Here is an 18,516-nt window from a genome sequence, read left to right as displayed (position 1 = left end):
ACCACATGACCTCACTCATTTATGGATATTAAAGAACATTATAAACTGACGAACCAAAAGTCAGATATAAAGACAGTAAAGCAATAAGCAGACTGTAAAATTACAGCGGGGAGGGTAGGGAGATCTGGGGAGATAAGAGATCAACTGAAGGACTTGTATACATGCATATAAGTACAACCAATGGACACAAAACTCTGGGGAGGGAGGGTATGTATGGGAGGGGGAGGCAATGTTAAAATATGTACACAGATAATTTAATAAAAAAATACTTGGGTGAGGATTAACAACAGCAATAATAATAATAATCTATAATAATAAGAGCATAATATGCTGATTAGACTGGATGTCCTTCCAGACAAAGGTAGGGCTGCAAGGAAAGCCCGGGTCCCAGGTGCCATAAGCAAGCCAGTGCCTGCAGCCAGGGGAAGAAAGGCCTACTCTTGCACCAATTTCATGCTCTGGGCCTCTAGTAATAATAATAATAATAATGAAGGGAGGGAGAAATGAAAATGCTAGAGTATGATATGTATGTGTGTATGTGTGTCTGTATTGCTTAGAATATCTCTGTAAGGTTAATCAAGAAACCTATAAAAGTGATTGCTTCTGGGCCTCTAGGGAAAATATTTTTAACTTTATTTTTATTGTTGACAACTATTACAGGTGTCTCCATTCCCCCCACCTTTGCCCACCTCCACCCAGCCCCTGCCCCCTTCCCTCTGGCCAATGACACATGTTGTCTGTGTCTGGGGGTTATGCCTATATGTTCTTTGGCTAATCCCTTCACCTTCTTTTATCCAGTTCCCCTTCCCCTCCAGAGTAATAAAATGATAGAGACAAACTTAGTACCTTTGTCATTCTGTGATTTTTAAAAAATACATATGTTTTTTAAATCATATATCCTTAGTCGATGAGCCCTGTACTCTTATAAACATTTAATGTTAAAATAAAATCAAAACTTGCTTCAGTTTGTCATTCCTAACCAGCCCATTAAAAGTGCTGTTACTGAGGTTTTCAGTGATCTTTGTGAAGCTCACTTTATAGTCTTTTGTAACTTTTCCCCAACATTTTTGGCAGATTAGTTCCTTCTTGGAACTCTTTCACTCCCATGACCCACTCCCCAGCTTTGTCTCCCATGGGTTATGCTTGGTCTAAGTCTCTTCATAGTATTAATCAATACTCTCATTGACAAGGGGCAGAAACTCAGTTCAAACTAGGGGCCTTCGCTGGAGAGACCCTGGGTCATTTCAGAGGCTGGGAGGAAGACGTGAGCACAGGGCTCAGGAAGCACACCTCCGGGTTCCAGGATACACTGGGATCCGTGTCCGGAGCCCTCAGGAAGTTTCCCTTCTAAGTCAGCTCCCCTCCAAGTTTGTATGTCATCTGTCTCCGTCCCTGCAGACTGATAATCTCCACGTGGCAGAGGACATGGCCATGAACAACTTTGAACTTGACATCTTACAACTTCAGGCTCACCAAGACAATGCTCTACTTGCCATTTTGGCATGAAATCTCCCAGAGAGGACCACCTGGCCCCCCTTCAGCTCTGCCCTGTGCCCTGGCCACTGCTGCCCCGGTCCATGCTGGTGCTCCGTGCTCTGTGCTGTGGCTCTGGCTCATGTCCTGCTTCATCTTCTCCTGGGACTCACAGGCCTCAGAGGAAGCAGAGCCTGCTCCAGAACCCAGAAGTAGTTTCTCTACTGCAAGCTTCCCAATTCCGCCCTCCGGGGTTGGGGGTGGGGGGTGCAGGGGCGAGTTTGAGCTGTACCCCCAGTTAACCGCTGTGCATCAGGAACACCTCCAGAAACTGACCTCACAGGTGCTCCAAAGTGGAATGTTGAAGACCCATAGGGCCTCACATGCAGAGACGGATGCATTCTCCTGGGTTCACCAATAGACATATTGCCTGGCCAGACAGATGGGCTTCCTGTGCTCAGGGTGGGAAGGAGACAAAGGAAGAGAAGGCTGCCTTTCTGGGAGCAGGTTGCATGCACTTCTTTGGAGCAGAGTGAGCTCTGATGTCTGGATCCTGGTTATTGGGAGCTCGGACCTGGGCCTTCTAAGGGTCTATGCTGTGAGTGAAAGGTGACTTAGCTATTCATCCCCTCCCTGAGGGCAAGACAAGCTAAGTATCGATACATACGCTCTGTCCCCAGGCCAGGGTATATGAGTTACAGCCGTGTATTGAAATTTTAAAACGTTTTATCTTCCAGAAAATGAATTCCTTGGGGTGGCTTTTACAGCTTCCACAGCCAATGGGTCCCTCCCACTGTCCTTCTCCTGTTAACTCTTTGTACTAGTAGGAACTGTTCCTTGTTTGTCCTCTCCTTATACCCTTGTGAATTCTGTGAAGGCAATATCTCAACTTTTTTTGTGTATCATTAGTTCCCATTATTATACATAGATACTCAGTAAAATTTGTGGGAGGAAGGGGGAGAGGGGTGGGTCGGTGGGTAGATATAATAATACATGAGGAAAGTCTGGTTTTGGTTCCTAAATATTAGTAGAAAACACCTTTTCCTAGAGCTGTAAGTGTTAGCCACCACAAGGAGGCACCAGAATTCCATCCGGGTTCCCTCTGCCAAGAAAAGCCAGCTCCACAGCAGTGTCTTGACCTGGGCTGATGCCTCAGGACAGATGCTAGGCTGAACCAAAATGAGCGAGGAGAGATGATTTGTAAAGAAGACTGTGTGGGAAATTAATGCCGAGGCCACGGCGCTGCTATCGCAGAGATGAATGGTCACTTTAAACTGCCTCTAACACAGAAGTCCCCCTTCCACCTCTGGACAACTCCCCCCCCCCCCCCCCCCCCCCCAGCTACATCTAAACAATAGCCTGTTGTTTCCTCACCCCAGTTTTCCTTCTCCACTCATTAAACAAAATGCTCAGACTCACAACATAGGGATTTCATTCCACTGCCACATTTCCTCACTGAATTCTCTCTTCCTCATTCAATAATAGATAGGACTGTCATGAACATCACTACTTCCCTCTTTTTCTCCTCAAATCACTACTTCCCTCTTTTTCTCCTCAAGAGATCACTGAAACTTTCATCCCAGACCTTTGAACCCTAGATACCTGTGTAGACTGGGGAGAAAGAAAAACACTCTTTGAAATTTCAAATATGTGTGTGTGTGTGTGTGTGTGTGTGTGTGCGCGCGTGCGCGCGTCTGACTGACTCCTGAGAGAGACTGGGAGATGTAACCATGGAAACTAGAGCATGTCGGTAACTATGGAGACTCACATATAATCTAGCTATGCCATTTCCATTTAGAAGCTGGTAGGGCTATGGCTGTCAGAACAGTTTATATGACTGAGTGATTTTAATTGTGTAGGTGAGTGTCCTACAGACGTGCAGGTAATTTCTGGGTATTGCCTATACTTTTAAATATTAGAGAGAATTCCTTTTAATAAGACTTCCTCTGTTCATCTAATTTCTTAAGAATCCCCCAAATCTTTCTCCCTCACTCTCTTACCACACCTCCAGAGCCATCAGTGAGTCAGTCACTCAACAAACACATGCTAATCACTTTGGTGTGCGGGCACTCTGCTGGACCCACAGATACGTGTTCCAGACAATATACATTACCTGTCCCATCAGCTTTAATGCTGAGGCAAGCCCCTGAGGAAAGGGTTGGTTCATCAAAAGGCTTCTTTGCCAGAATCCATCGGAGTCTGGCCTTGTGTTTCCAGTGTTTGAGATGTGAACTAGCCTTTTTTCATTTTGAAGGAAAGTTTTTCTAGCCGATGTCCTAGAAGTGCTTCACAAAGTCAGGTCAGTGCGTTTAGCCCATTTCTTTTGGTCTTCCCCTGAGCGTGCTAACCACCACCATCACCTCTGCAACTGTGCGAGCAGCTCTGTGCGTGTGTGTGCACCAGTGTGGTCAAAGGGCAGAGGGCTGAGGCCCAGTCACTTGCCCATGAGTGACCCCAGGTAACTGACTGGACCTCTCTAAACTTCAACTTTCCTCGTCTGTAAAAGGGAAATAAAAACCTACCTCCTTAGGTTATTCAGTGATAACTTCACATGGCTATGCAGATTTACTGCATTGCAAATTTTTATCTTCCAGTTTGATCTCTATCTGTCAGTATCAGTCAGCAACATTTCATGTTCTTAGTCCTTTCTCCTATTATATTTTATTCAACAGCTGGTTCAAATCTTTACAACCTCCAACCACCAACCATGTGCCTGAAACCCTCCGGCTTAGCAGATAATGGTGGTGGAAAAGATGGTAATGGCAATACTGTTATGCAGTAACACCAGGCGCTGTTCCACACTTTTCACACGTTTAAATCATTTAATTCTTACAACACACCATTGAGGATTACTATCAAATCCCTCACATAGATGAAATGGAGGCACGTGATGTTTAGGTAAGTTTCCCAAGGTTATAAGCTAGTGAGTGGTGGAAAGAGAATGTGAACCCCAGCAGAGCCTCGGGAAACTGCCCTCTCCACCACCCAATCAACATTAAAAAAACCTGTCTCCTGGCTCACTGTGAACATAGAGTCCACAGGCACATACTGCTTCACATGTCTCCTGCTTCAACCCTTCACTCACCTCCGCCATCCAACATCTCCATCAGCACCTGTCCCAAAGGCCTTCCTCCACATTTCAGAGGGAAAGGCCAGCCTTCCCCCACCCCCCATCTCCCACCCCTTCCCACTTCCAGTTCTTTGCTCCTTTAATTATCCCCTTTCTTCCTTATCCTCAGTCTTTCCTCTCCTTTGCCTCCTTTCTGTCAGTATGTAATAAATACAAATCTGTCCTATTTTTTTTTTAAGTGTGACTTTATCATCCTCTCTTTCCTTTCCACTGCCACACCTCTAAAAAGTTCTCTGCCTTTGTCTGTAGGCATCCTGGCACACCACTCCACCGCAGTGCTCGGAGGTGTTCAAATAAATGGTCTGACTCTGCTCCTCTCTGCAGCATTTACCGCTATTGATCACTTCTTCCCCTTTAAACTTTCGCCTTGTGATGACCTTCTGTTCTTCCACTCTCTGGCTTTTCTTCCTCCATCTCCTGGTTTCTCCCATGCTGCCTTTTCTTACATTCAGGTGTCCCTAAGACCCTTCACCCATGTCTCCTCTCTCTGGGGACTGTCAGTGCCTGTCTGTATTAGCCAGAAATTTCTTCTGAGCTTCAGGGCAGTAGGTAAAAATGACTTGACCGCATCAGAGAGAAACAAATATCTTATTATTTCACTTTATGTGGAATCTAAAGAATAAATGAACAAATAAAACAGAAACAGACTCATAGATACAAAGAACAGACCGTTGCCAGAGGTGGAGGAAGGAAGGAGCGTTGAGGGGCTGGGTAAGAAGGTGAAGGTAAAAGAAGGACAAATTGGTGCTGTAGTATAGTCATGGGGATGTAAAGTAGAGCACAGGGAATCTAATCAATAATATAATTACTATGTATGGTACCAAGTGGGTACTGGAATTATCAGGGGTGATTGTCTAAGCACTATGCTGTACACCTGAAACTAACACAAAACAATATTGAATGTAAACTGTAATTAAAAAATTTTAACGACTTTTAACTATCTTGACCTTTGATGGTTCATGGCTCCTCATCTTCAACTTGTCACCACCATTCACCCAGGAGCCCAAGTCACCAAACCAGAGGTCGTCCTCCATTCCTACCTGCTCTCCTTCATATGTTCATCTTAAATATCTCTTCTCTGTTCCTCATCCCAACCCTTACATCTCTACCTTAGTCTATACTCTCATCTTTCTTTCCTAAAAATATTATACTAAAATCACCTCCTAACCAGTCTCCCTCTACCCTAAGTCTCAACCTGTGACAACAGTAAAGATACCAGCAAGGTCTTTCCAATATGCATATCAACCCATCGCTTAAAATTCCCCAAAGATCCTCAGTCCCACATGATGAAAACTAATTCCTTCACGTAACAAGAAAGGCTCTTGAGGACCTGACTGCTGCCTCAACTCTCCAGCCTCAGCTGATGCCTCGCCACCTCCCTATCCGCCATCTTTCTGGCTTTGGGGCTACAATACCGGCCTGGAGGTAGTGGCCCCGAGCATTGCGCTCACACTTCCTTACTTGGCACATTCCATCCTTCCCTTCTGGGGCTGCTTCCCCAGCTTGTCCACCAAGCAAACTCACCAGTGTTCTCTACTTCCTCTTTGCCATCACCACCCATCCCCTTCCCCATCCCCTCCTGGCCTGGCCTCCTTTGTGCTTTCTGCATACTCTCATCCAACAATTATCTTATTGTTCTATAATTTTTGGGTCCATCTCCCTTGCTAGACTTACTAGTTCCTTAAAAGCAAACAGTATTTTTTGCCTGGTATTTTTGCCCAGGAAAATATCTTCATAATAGAAGACATTTATTAAATGCTAGATGCCTGGTACATGAAATTTGTGCAAAGAAGGGGGGTTCCTTCAGCCCAGCTTGCACCCTCTCCAATCCAGGATCCCTCAGGGGATATCCAGCTGCTGGACATCCCTCTCAAAATCCGGGACTGCTGGCTCCTAACTGCTTGCCTGCCTGCCTTATTGTCCCTAATTGCCTCTGCTTGCCAGCCTGATCACTCCCTAACTGGCTCCCTGCTGGCCTGGCCGCCCCCTAACCACCCCCCTGCCAGCCTGGCCACCTCCTAACTGCTCCCCTGCCAGCCTGATCCCCTCCAACTGCCTCTGCCTCGGCCCAGAAGGATGTCCGGAAGATGTCTGCTCTAATTAGCATATTATCCTTTTATTAGTATAGATTAAATACTAATACTGTTATCAAGAGGATGGCAGAGAAATTCCCTTAGCAGCTAACACTTTCCTTCATCATTGCTATCAACATCAGAAAGCACACAATATGTGGACACAAAAGGAGACTAGACTTTGGGTGGTGATCACACAATGGAGTATACAGATGTTTATATTATAAAGTTGTAGACCTGAAATTTACATAATGTTATTGACCAGGGCTACCTCAATAAATTTAATAAGAACAAAAAGAAAGCACACACGAAGTACTGTTGATTACTGAACAAAGAGAGTTTTCCATGCAGCAGCAAAGAGCCAGAGGAATGTATTAGTATAGAAACCTACGAGGCAGGAAAATTCCTGGCAAGTAGAATGGGGAAGCTCAGACAGATGGCTGAACAAACTGGATGAGCAATTTACAGCCAGATACAGGGCAGGAAGCCCCAAAGCCTAGCAGCCCCCAAACCCTTTCCTATCGCTGGTCATGTAGTTTAGATGGTCCCCTGACCTTTCCTCCTCAGAGAAAACATCTAGGCCTCAGTTGTATTTCAGCTCCAGACCCAGAAAAGCAGAGAAACCAGGCTGGTGACGTCGGGACCAAATGCAACGATTAATAATCCTTTGAAAGGACACACCTGGCAAGCTGATGAATATTCTATTGAGATCGTACCCTGCAGCCTCTCTTAATAATAACAGCCTTGGGGAACAGATAAACCCCCTCAACCAGCACAGGGCTCTCTCTGGAGATGCCCTCACCTTAACTAAGGTGAGAACTTTCTGTCTCTTAAACTCTCACTGTCCCAGCTGTAATAAATGCACTCTTAAAATCACCTGAACCTGTGCTGTCTAATCTCTTCTACACGAAGTCAAGGACTCACATGTTATTAGCTGGCCTAAAGCAAACTCGGCCGTCCAGTCCAGTGACACCAATGTGTATGACAAATTCATTGGCATGCAGACATCACCCATTTCACACACCAGATGAGAGGTCACAGATCTCTTCAAACTTTGACATTCTGTGAATGAAGGCATTAAACCAAGACATCTAATCAAATCAACCACCCTTTGAGTGGCTATTATGTGCAAGCTATTTCATTAAAAGCTGTAATGAATAGATAGGAATGAACACTTACCAGTAGTTAGATCAAAGATGAATATAATGAAAGGCCATTTAGACATGAGATTGGGGTAGTTAAATAAGGGAGACAAAGGGTTGCACTCATTCAGTTTGCTCAGCACACCTGTTAGGGCCCAGCTGTTTGCCAGGCGCTGGGTCAGCAGCTGGGGTGGAGCAGAGAAACCATGTGCTCTCTGCCCTCAGTATTCATAGCCCAGCAAGGCAGCCAGACAACACAATCATCAGCCCTGAAGCTAGGGGGGAAGTGTTCTAATTCTGCCTAAAGAGGGAACTCAGCATGGAACACAGGTCTCTCTCAATTTCCCAGCTGTGGCATTCCGTCTGGCTCTTGAGGGGCTGAGTTTTGTTTTGTTTTGTTTTCATCAGAGAAGGGAGAGCTCCACACCGAGGGAACAGAATGAACAGAAGCACACAGGGTTCAAAGCCGAGGCATCTTGGAAAGCCAGGGACACATTCTGAAATATCGAGCTATGTGCTCGGAACTCCACTGAGTTCTCCAGACTTTGAGTGTATGTGGTGTTGGGGGAGCGATGAGCAGCCCTGTGCTGCTGGACCACACGATGTTGGGTGAGACTGGGAAAATACAGCAGGGTCAGACACACACTGGCTCAGGAGCAGCCTCTAAGAAGCTCTCCATTCTCCCCAACTTACCTACCTTCCATCTCCTTTCCAGCACATCCCTGCCCACTCTGTTCTATCTCTCACTTCTCTTGTTCTTCTCTCCACAGATCTTAACACCAGGCTTAATTTCATCTATCACGCACAGTTTTTAGGTGCAAGAAACAGAACTGACTCTGATGGAGTTAAGAAGCAAAGGAACTCATCAAAAGGGCATAGGATAGTGTGCAGGGTCTCTGAGAGGGCCAGAACCAGGCCCCAACTCCATGCAGCCAGGAACAATGCACACGGAAAGGCCTTAGAAACAGCGCTGTTGCTATGGACACTGAACACCACAGCTTCTTCCACTGAAAACACCACCAGACATTGGACACTGCCAAGGTCGCTGCTGTCACCCATCACCAAAATAGGCTCTGCCCTGCACCTGTTCTTCTAAATGCCAGCTTTCTGGTCAAAGTCAGGGTAAATGCATCTGACTGGCACGTACCCTCATTTATATTCAAGGAAGGTTGGGAAAGCAAGTATCTGGTGCTTCCTGATTCTGCAGTGACTGCAGGGCAGGCTCTGCTCAAATAGAGAAAAGGGCTTCAGCATTTGGATGGTTAGCCTGCTCTAGATTCCCCTCACACCTTGTTTTCCTGTATAGAGTAGTGCTTGCCTAGTTGTGCTAGACCTTAAGGGTAGGATTGCCAGGTTTAGCAAATAAAAATACAGCATGCCCAGATAAATTTGAATTTCAGATAAACAGTGAACAATTTTTTTTTTTTTAGTGTATCGCCTATACATTTGGAACATACTTATACTAAAAATTACTGTTTATCTGAAAATCAAATTTAACCGAGCATCCTGTGTTTTATCTAATAACCCTCCTTAGAAGTATCTTTCCTCTATTTCACTACACTTTTCAACATTATGTAACCAGGTCCTGCTTTTTGGGTATGTTACAGACGCTACTGTGCAAAGGCCTAGCTGCCTAAGTCTGGATTTGAATGCCACAAGTTGGAAATTACCCACTCTTTCTCTTTGCTTTCTTCCGTATCAGATTTTCATCTCCTCCACATGAGCTATATGCCTAGAGCCAACTGAAGTGAAGGTTATGTCTTTGGGAAGGCAAAGGAGAGAAGCACATTAAATTTTAAAAACTGATTACCCAGTTGCAATAAGAAAAAATAGAGTAAGTAGTGCAGAAATATTTCATGAATTTTTTATACTCCAACACTCGGACCTCAAGTTTACTATGATTCACACTTCACAGGGCTTTACCAAGAGATGAAACTGTGAAGCAATGAAACTGATGTTTATGTGAGGCACAAGAAAATGGGTCTCTGTGAGTCAACAGTTACCGCTGCTCTCACCTCACATGTGGCAGGGTGAATCCATTATCCAACTGCCAATTTGTTCTTTTAATGTAAAAAGGCAAACGATCTTCAAAGCTACTGCGTTTCAATGTGTGATAGACCAAGATTATGGAACTATTTCCAAATGTTATTTAAAATCACAAATGATACAAATAAATCATTCAACTTTGCCAAATTCTTCTTAGGCCACACACACAAAGATTTTACTCATTTAGCCAGGTCTTACATGAAGAATAATTAGACCTTCCCAAACCAATGTCAGGTTTCTCTGGGCCGCCAGAAAAACCACAGTGGGTACTTCCAAGGAGAGAAAATAAATGGTATCTTTCAGAGCTGGTGCAAACGTTAGAACATTTTTCACTAACCATAAGGACCATGTCCTTGGAAGAGAAATAACTTATGTATTTGCTTAAACTTTTTTCAGTTCCACAAACATGCCTTGTCCCTCCTATTTGTGGGCCTGTGTGTGCGATTCCCTCCTGCTGGAACATTCTTCCTCGTTTCATCTGCTTAACCCCCTTAGGTCTCTGCTCAAAATCATTTCCTCAGGACGAGATCAACTCCTTGACCCCCAAGACTAGATCAGGGCTTCTTTTGATGCTTTCAGAGTTCACTTTTTTAGCACAGTTTCTAAGGCTATAGTTAAATTCCAGAATGAATAAAAAATGGTACCTTCCAAAAGTTTTTTCCATACTTCTTCCTTCTCACTCAATGTTTATATATATGCTTTTACCCTTGGGAGATTTTACCCTGCTATACCCTTTCTCTTATAAGGTCCTGCTCTATTATTATAAACTATTGGCCCAGTGCATGAAATTTGTGCACATTAAATGGGGATTAGAGGAAATGTTTTAATATTGCTATTTGCCCTTTATAATAGTGATGAAAGAAAATTAGTAAAATGTATATGAAAACGTTCCTCCTGTCAGAGTCTGGGGCACACTGTGGGACCCAGGGTAAAGTCCCTGCCCACCTGCAGTGCCTCAAAAATCGCACAAGACCCAGCCCCAGCCAGCCCCATCCTCGTAAAGCCCTGCTGGGTATGTGTGTGTGTGTGGGGGGGGGGGGGGGCACACCCTCAGGTTCCCTAGCACAACCTCAGGTACCTCAGCCCAGCGCTGGGGTAAGGGGTGTGACCTGAAGTTCCCCTTCAAGCCCCACCAGGCAGGGGACATGGCCTGAGGTCCCCATCAAGCCCCACTGGGCAGGAAATGCTGCCTCAAGTCCCCCGGTGCCAGGACAGGAGACGTGGCCTGAGGTTCCCTGTGAAGCCCCGCTGGGCAGGGGTCGCAGCCTCAGGTCCCCTGCTCTGGCCCAACGCCACACAGCTCAGGTCCCTGCTGATTGCTCATTAAGGCTTGTTATGGGAACTCAGACTCCACTGTGGGTGCAGCCACCTTGTGTTATGGAAACTCCGCCTCCGCATGGGCGCTGCCATCTTTGTGATGACATGATGGTCAATTTGCATATTCCCTCTTTATTAGATATTGTAGAATAAGTAATTTGGCTGCCCACATTCCAGGCCGCAGGTCCTTCCCCAATCAGTAGGAGACAGGAAAGCCAACCATGATCAAGAGTCTTAATCTTAGAGGTCAATGTTGTGTAAGGCTGTCTCAGCCCTCTGCCATTAAATGAATGTTTCAGAGATGATGGAATCACTAAAACGCTATACCCCCTCCCCTCTTCCCCAGCCCCTTGACTGGAAGAAGGAAGTAGTTAATTTTTCTGCAACATTTTAAAACATTTTTTGCCCAGCCAGTGTTGCTCAGTGGGTGAGCAACAAACTATGAATCAGAAAGTCACGGTCCAATTCCCAGTTAAGGTGTATGCCCTAGTTGAGGGCTCGAACCCCAGTAGAGGACATGCAGGAGGCAGCTGATCAATGATTTTCTCTCATCACTGATGTTTCTACATCTCTCCTTTTCCCTTCCTCTCTCTAACATCAATAAAAACATATATTTTAAAAAAATATTTTTATACTACAAAATTTATATAATTTTACATAAATGCATGTTATATGTGCTTTTATTATTTTAGTGAAATATATTTGCTTTTGTCTTTTCTACTTGGTTTCTTCCTCCCTTTTTTTTTTCCCCTCCACCACCAGCCATTCCCACAACACACACACAAGCCAGATCACCCAACCAAGCATTCATTCTCCCATATTTTTCTCTATGCTCACAAAATCATGTATAGAAATGTGGAGGGTTTCCTGTCATTGTTTTGCTTTACAAAAGTTAGATCAGATTTCATTTTTTTTTTTTTGCATCTTTCTCTTCTCATTCAACAGTACCTCAAAGAAATCTCACCAAGTCAATTGGTTTAGATTTAATTCAGTCTTTTTAATGGCTCAATAATAATTCATGGTGCTGGTATGCCAGCATTATTCAGCCAGGAGCTTTGTCTCCAGCTTTTTGTCACAATAAATAATGCTGCAACAGCATCCATGTACATGCGTTTTTATGAACAGTGGTTTTATCTCTGTGGGACAGATTCCCAGGTGTGAGCTTGCTGAGTCAGAGGCACATTAATATTTAATCTTAATAAATATTATATTCCATTGCCATTGCTTGCTATTCCCTGGAGCCATCCTTTTCTCCCTTTGCTCCCTACTATTCTCTTTCCCCACTTCCCTGCTATTCCCCCCCTCTCTTTTACTCTTTATAATTAAACTCTTTATATGTTTATCTTAGGTCTAGTTTTATAGGCTAAATTGTAAGTTGTTTGTGCTAATCTATGAAAATATAGTATTTTAAAATTCAAAATTCCATTTTTATAAAAAGCTCAACAGAAGATGATTAAGAATACATTTCGAACCTCAGAGAGAAGGCGGGGGAGGGTAGGTAGGTGGGGAGAGATCAACCAAAGAACTTGTATACATATATGCATAACCCATAGACACAGACAATAGGGTGGTGAAGGCCTGGGGCAGGTTGAGGAGGGAGAAGGAGGGACAGAAGAGATCAATGGGGGGTGAGGGGAAGTGAGATGTTATGTAATACTTTCAACAATAAATATTAAGGAGGAGGAGAAGGAGGAAAAGGAGGGGGAGGAGGCTATAGGTAAGCCTGAGCATGTGGCTTACTCAGTTGGTTGAGCGTCTTCCCATGTAACAAGAGGCTGCTGGTTCAATTCTGGTCAGGACTCATGTGCACTGGGAGTGTACAGGAGGTAGCCAGTAGATGTTCTGCTTTTGCACCGATGTTTCCCTTTACCCTTTTCCCTTCTTTTCTCTCTAAAAATCAATTTAAAAAAAGACCCTCAGGTGAGGATTAACAAAAAGTAAATATATGACTACAAGTATGTAACATGATACATTTTTCTTCTCTTTCTAGATTTAATCAAGGTCTATATTCACAAACACCCAAGCACTATGGCAACTGAATATCAGCAGCAGCAAATTATGCATCCCCTGCCAATGTTTCCTAAGTAATTCGTTATATGGGGCACTGATTTCCTGAGTAAACTCTGCCCCCTCAGATTTTGATTTAAGGACTATTTATTCGGTTGACAAATGTTTATGGAGTTATTGGTACGTGCTTGGCACTGCACTAGATGGTGATGGGCATATAGCAGTAAATAAGATCAATAAATATGGTGAACAAGGTCCCACTCTTCTCAAAGCTTATCTTCTAGCTGAAGAGAAACATATTAAACAGCTAATCACATATCTGAATAATATTCCCATTGTGATAATATACACATAACAAAACTTGTTTAAGCTACTGTACTGTGTCTCTTATTAAAGCAGCCTATACCAGTAGATGCAGAGTTAAACACTTTTTTCCTTGAAAACAAAATTTGAAATTTTAATTCTCACTGTGAACTTGTTTGATAAAAAATTATAGGACATTGCCAAAACTGGTTTGGCTCAATGGATAGAGCGTCGGCGTGGGGACTGAAAGGTCCCGGGTTCGATTCCGGTTAAGGGTATGTACCTTGGTTGTGGGCATATCCCCAGTAGGGGTTGTGCAAGAGGCTGCTGATCGATGACTCTCTCTCATCGATGTTTCTAACTCTCTATCTCTCTCCCTTCCTCTCTGTACAAAATCAATAAAATATATTTTTTTTAAAAAAGTATAGGACATCACTACACGAGTTCAAAAAATGGAATAAAAATTAAAAGTGGTAGTTACATAATCAGCAAATTATCAGGTAAAGCATTTTAACTACTTCACCTTTCTTCTTAGCACGAGTAAGAATAAATTGGTTCCAAAGTCGTACTAGTAAAAAGTTGGCATTTTTACTGCTAGCTTTAAATCACAGTGTCATGCTACTCCATGAGGCATCTCTAAGTAAATAGCAGTGTTTATAAGTACAAAATTGTTGGTAGGTGGTATCTATACAATAAAGATGAGATAATTTTTTATAAAATTAGATTTAAAAAAAGGCAGAATGTCTGATAATTACCAGTCTCTCAAAGGCTAGAATGAGAAAAATGTAGAAAATGAAGTACTCACTGATTAATAATATTTTGTTTTGAGAAAGCCAGAAATGATTCTAAGACATAAGCTATAATATACTGATAAAAAATTAAAAAAAGGTGTAATTAATATGCTGTCTCTCTTTTTAAGGTAAAACACGCTTTTCACCTCAGGACAGTTCTCATTTTTACATTCTTCATTTTCTTTGTCCAGAACAGGACCCCTTTTTGAGCCCGTGTTTAAATAGAGTTCGTAATCTAAAGTCATTTTTTTCTCCACAGGATGTTTTAAGCTGCAAAATGGCAAATGACTAAGTCAGTTATAAAGTATTTTTAGCATAATAAATGCCAATGTACAATAACTGTCGATAGACTTCTATGCAGAAGCCTAAAAGTTGCTACAGCAGCGGTCAGAACTAACATGATTCTTCCATATGCTCGGGCTTCGTTTATTAAATACTGTCATAAATGCAGAAGAGAAACCTTACAGGGTCCTCCCAAAGCTGCATCATTTCCCAAATGAGTTTCCTGCGGTTGAGCAGCCTGTTCACTCCTGCAGTCCTTTCGTTTTTGCAATATTTTCTGGGCGTTCTTGTTTTTTCTTTTGCGCCTTTCCCCTGGCCTCAATCACCGTGGCCAGTTCCCAGGCGATTGGATTGAAGTGTTACCAATCCAGCACTTGCTAGAAGCAGTGGAGTAAGGGCCGGAATAATTGTTGTAAGGAAGCCACGTGGGGCCTCTGCAGCCGTTCCAGCATCCTCAGCCCAGGCCTTTGTGTCCAATATCTGGCGGCGGTGATGAAAAAGGGACTTGGGCTGCAGCTGTGACCTCTAACTTTGTCCAGTTCCTGAGCCAATAACAGTTCCAGATGGATGGCCTCTGATTGTTGTCTTCTCTAGCTCTCCTGCACACTTGGAGAGAAGGTGTCAATTCTATGTGCTGCCGGGAGCCTCCCACACTTTCAGGGATAAGTGTCACATCTTCGCTTCCGTTGGGGGTTCGCGAGGCTGGGGCTCCGGACAGCGCCGTCCAGATGCTGCAGCTGCGAGCACTCCACCGCCTCCGCATTTCCCCGTCTTTCTGGGGTTTCGCGTCTCGTTCTTCCCTTGTCCCCCCACCTGGTTCCTGGGCCCCCATTCACCCACCCTCTAGGTCTAGGTTAGTGTGGGTCTGGGGAACAGGAGGAGGCCCAGCCACACCTCTCGCCCCAGCTGCCAGGCTCAGGACCAACTCCCCCCAACAGCCCACAGACTCCCACACCGCGCCCAGGACCTTGGCCTGGGACCCCCAACTCCCAACTCACCCCCGAGGTAAACATTTTAAGTGAGGATTAGGTACAGCCACAATGTTGTGACCATCACCATCATCAGTCTCCACAAGTCCTCTCACCTCACAAACTGAAACGCTATACCCTCCCCTCTTCCCCAGCCCTGGTGACCACCATTCTGCCTCCTGTCTGTGGGCTGGACTCCCCTGTGCAATGTGTCTTCTTGTAGCAGACTTTTTCCTCTTATCATAATGTCCTCAAGGTTCCTCCATGTTGCAGCACGTGACAGGGTTTCCTTCCTTTCTCCTCCTACTTCTTCTCCTTCTTCTTCTTCTTCTTCTTCTTCTTCTTCTTCTTCTTCTTCTTCTTCTTCTTCTTCTTCTTCTTCTTCTTCTTCTTCTTCTTCTTCTTCTTTTTAAGATCTCACACATTTATTACTGAACCATCCTACTTCCGGGGGGGGGGGGGGGAAGGGGGGGAGGGAGAATCAACAGAGCAAAATCACAAGTCCATTAATTCTCCAATTAAAATGCTCCAGTGTCCAGACTGTAGCATCTTTTCAATCATTTAAAGGTGTAGGCAACCTGGATGCAGCATAAATATGTGAGTCATCTCTCATGAGTGATTTCTCATAGGCCCAGTTTGGTTCTTCTCCAATGTCTCCTCTTCGAGTTGTACCTGATTTTATTACCAGTTTTCATCCGAATCCATTGGGGAATGGGCTGATTCTGCTTTTGTTTCTTGGCCAGGAACCTCTTGATCCTGAAAGTCTTGTGGGAAGACATGGTGAAGGAGAGGCGAGCGCACACACCTCGATGGTGGAGAAAGAGGTCCTTCCTTCTTAAGAAGAAACAATATCTTACTGTATGTATATAGACTATATTTTTATTTATCATTTATCAGTGCATATCTGGGTTGCTTTCACTTTTTGGATAATATTTCAAAATATTTTTCCTTTGCTTTTTTAAAAACAGGTTTAGAGTTCCATACTAGACTTACAGAGCTGGTAAAAACTGGCAAATTATTTCTCCTACATAACTTCCACTACACATTCACAAACAGTAAATGCATGTTGTTGTTGTTTTTAAACATCTTTTTAAAATAGATTTTTACTGATTTCAGAGAGGAAGAGAGAGGGACAGAGAGATAGAAGCATCAATGATTGTGGGAGGAGGGAGGGGGGCAAAAAAATTAATAAAATATGTAAAAATAAATAAATTAATTAATTAAAAAAAAAAAAGAAGCATCAATGATGACAGAGAATCATTGATGGGCTGCCTCCTGCACGCCCCCTACTGGGGATCGAGCCTATAACCTGGGCACATGCCCTTGACAGGAATGTAACCCAGGACCCTTCAGTCCGCAGGCCCAAGCTCCACCCATTGAATCAAACCAGCCAGGGTGGTAAATGTTATGTTTAATTCCCCCCCCCCGCCCCCCCCCTTTTTAAAAAAAAATGTTAACAAGAGTTTCTCTCCCTAGCTATGTCCTTTCTTCTTCTTGCTTTCTCCCTACTGAAATGGTGACGCTATGTTCTTTGCCCCAGAGGAGGTATGGCAGTGAAAAGCTTTTTTGGGGTTTCTCAGGCCGTTCTAGTCCCATAGCCTAAGTGCTTAAGGAATTAGAACCAGATAGGACTCCAGGTATCTGGACAGACAGCTCCATGGACAGATATCACTAAAGACAAAGTGGTCACTCCCAGCACCTTCCTTTCCTCCTCTTCCTTCTAACTATAGAAGCTTAATGCTACAGAACTACAGAACCCTTTGGGATCCCCAAGTGACCGAAAATATATTTCTACCACTGTGGTTGAATGAAGTATAAATTAAGTTATATTTCTTTTTAAAATATTTATATTGATTTCCTAGAGGAATGGAGAGGGATAGAGAGATAGAAACATCAATAATGAGAAAGAATCATTGATGGGCTGCCTCCTGCATGTCCCACACTGGGGACAGAGTCTACAACTCAGGCATGTGCCCTGACCGGGAATGGAACCATGATCTCCTGGTTCCTGGGTCAATGCTCAACCACTGAACAATGCCAGCTGGGCTATGTTATATTTCTTGATCACCTGAGTTGTAGACTGAGATCTCTACTCCTATAAACAATGAATACTTTAATTACAATGTATTCTGTACTGTGATTGGAGGACTGGTTTCTGTGATAACCTATGACACAGATCTGACACGGTTGGGGGGGAAAGGAATGGCATGTAATCAGATTAGACTTCCTCAAATTTGAGTTGAGATATTAAGAATGAGCATGAAGCATGTTGACAAAGGATCTCAGTCAAGGAGTCATGTCTTACCTCCAGTACTTCTAGCCCCCAACCTTCCCATGTCCTCTCCCCTAAAAAATATTCCTACCATTGCTTTGTTACCAGGAAAATTGTTCAGCACATGTCCATGTGATAAATAATTCTTATTAGTATTCTTTTATTTCCATCACCATTTATCCCCCATTCCCCCTTCCATCTCCACCACCTCCTTTATTAGTATTAAGATGCCTATAGCTCCATGTGGATGTCATCATTTTCTAGTAGCTTTACATTTCAAATTCTCTAGATGTTTTAAGATGCTATTTTGATCTTTGCAGCATATCTACGAAACATCCGAGCATTCTTCATACAATGCAAGCATATCAGCTCATATCTTTTTTCTTTGTAGTATTCATATTCAATCCTAGCAAGTACCCTTCATCATACAGCCATCATGCTGAGAAGCAAATAAGGGAAAAATAGTTTTCCCCACATCATTAATTACTCCATTTTTAAGCAGACACAAACACTCTTTGGCTTTGGAACAGCTAGTAGGCTGCCAGCTGGGACTCCTGGGGGCTTTAAGAGCCTTAATCACCAGAATGAGCTTTGTTCTTAAGGAAAATAAGATTAAATTAAAGGCACATTCAGGTATTTCCCTCCCCACCCTGATTAGAATAGGCACAATTGGTGATTTATTTTTCATGCACTCACCACTGATTTTACTATAA

The 18,516-nt window shown here is 43.6% G+C and overlaps 1 protein-coding gene across 1 annotated transcript; it reads right to left on the bottom strand.

The window, feature by feature from the left end:
* Nucleotides 1–16,086: 16,086 nt before the first annotated feature.
* On the bottom strand, nucleotides 16,087–16,358 carry LOC118728998 (60S ribosomal protein L39-like). Its single transcript, XM_036456215.2, has one exon. The coding sequence runs from the start codon at nucleotides 16,308–16,310 to the stop codon at nucleotides 16,155–16,157; it is 156 nt and encodes a 51-aa protein (XP_036312108.1). The 5' UTR covers nucleotides 16,311–16,358; the 3' UTR covers nucleotides 16,087–16,154.
* Nucleotides 16,359–18,516: the final 2,158 nt, after the last annotated feature.

Source organism: Pipistrellus kuhlii, unplaced genomic scaffold (assembly GCF_014108245.1).
Source record: "Pipistrellus kuhlii isolate mPipKuh1 unplaced genomic scaffold, mPipKuh1.p scaffold_m20_p_3, whole genome shotgun sequence".
In the NCBI taxonomy this organism is placed as follows: Eukaryota; Metazoa; Chordata; class Mammalia; order Chiroptera; family Vespertilionidae; genus Pipistrellus; species Pipistrellus kuhlii.
Note: the sequence above shows the minus strand (reverse complement) of the source record. Positions and strands in the feature narration are given on the sequence as shown.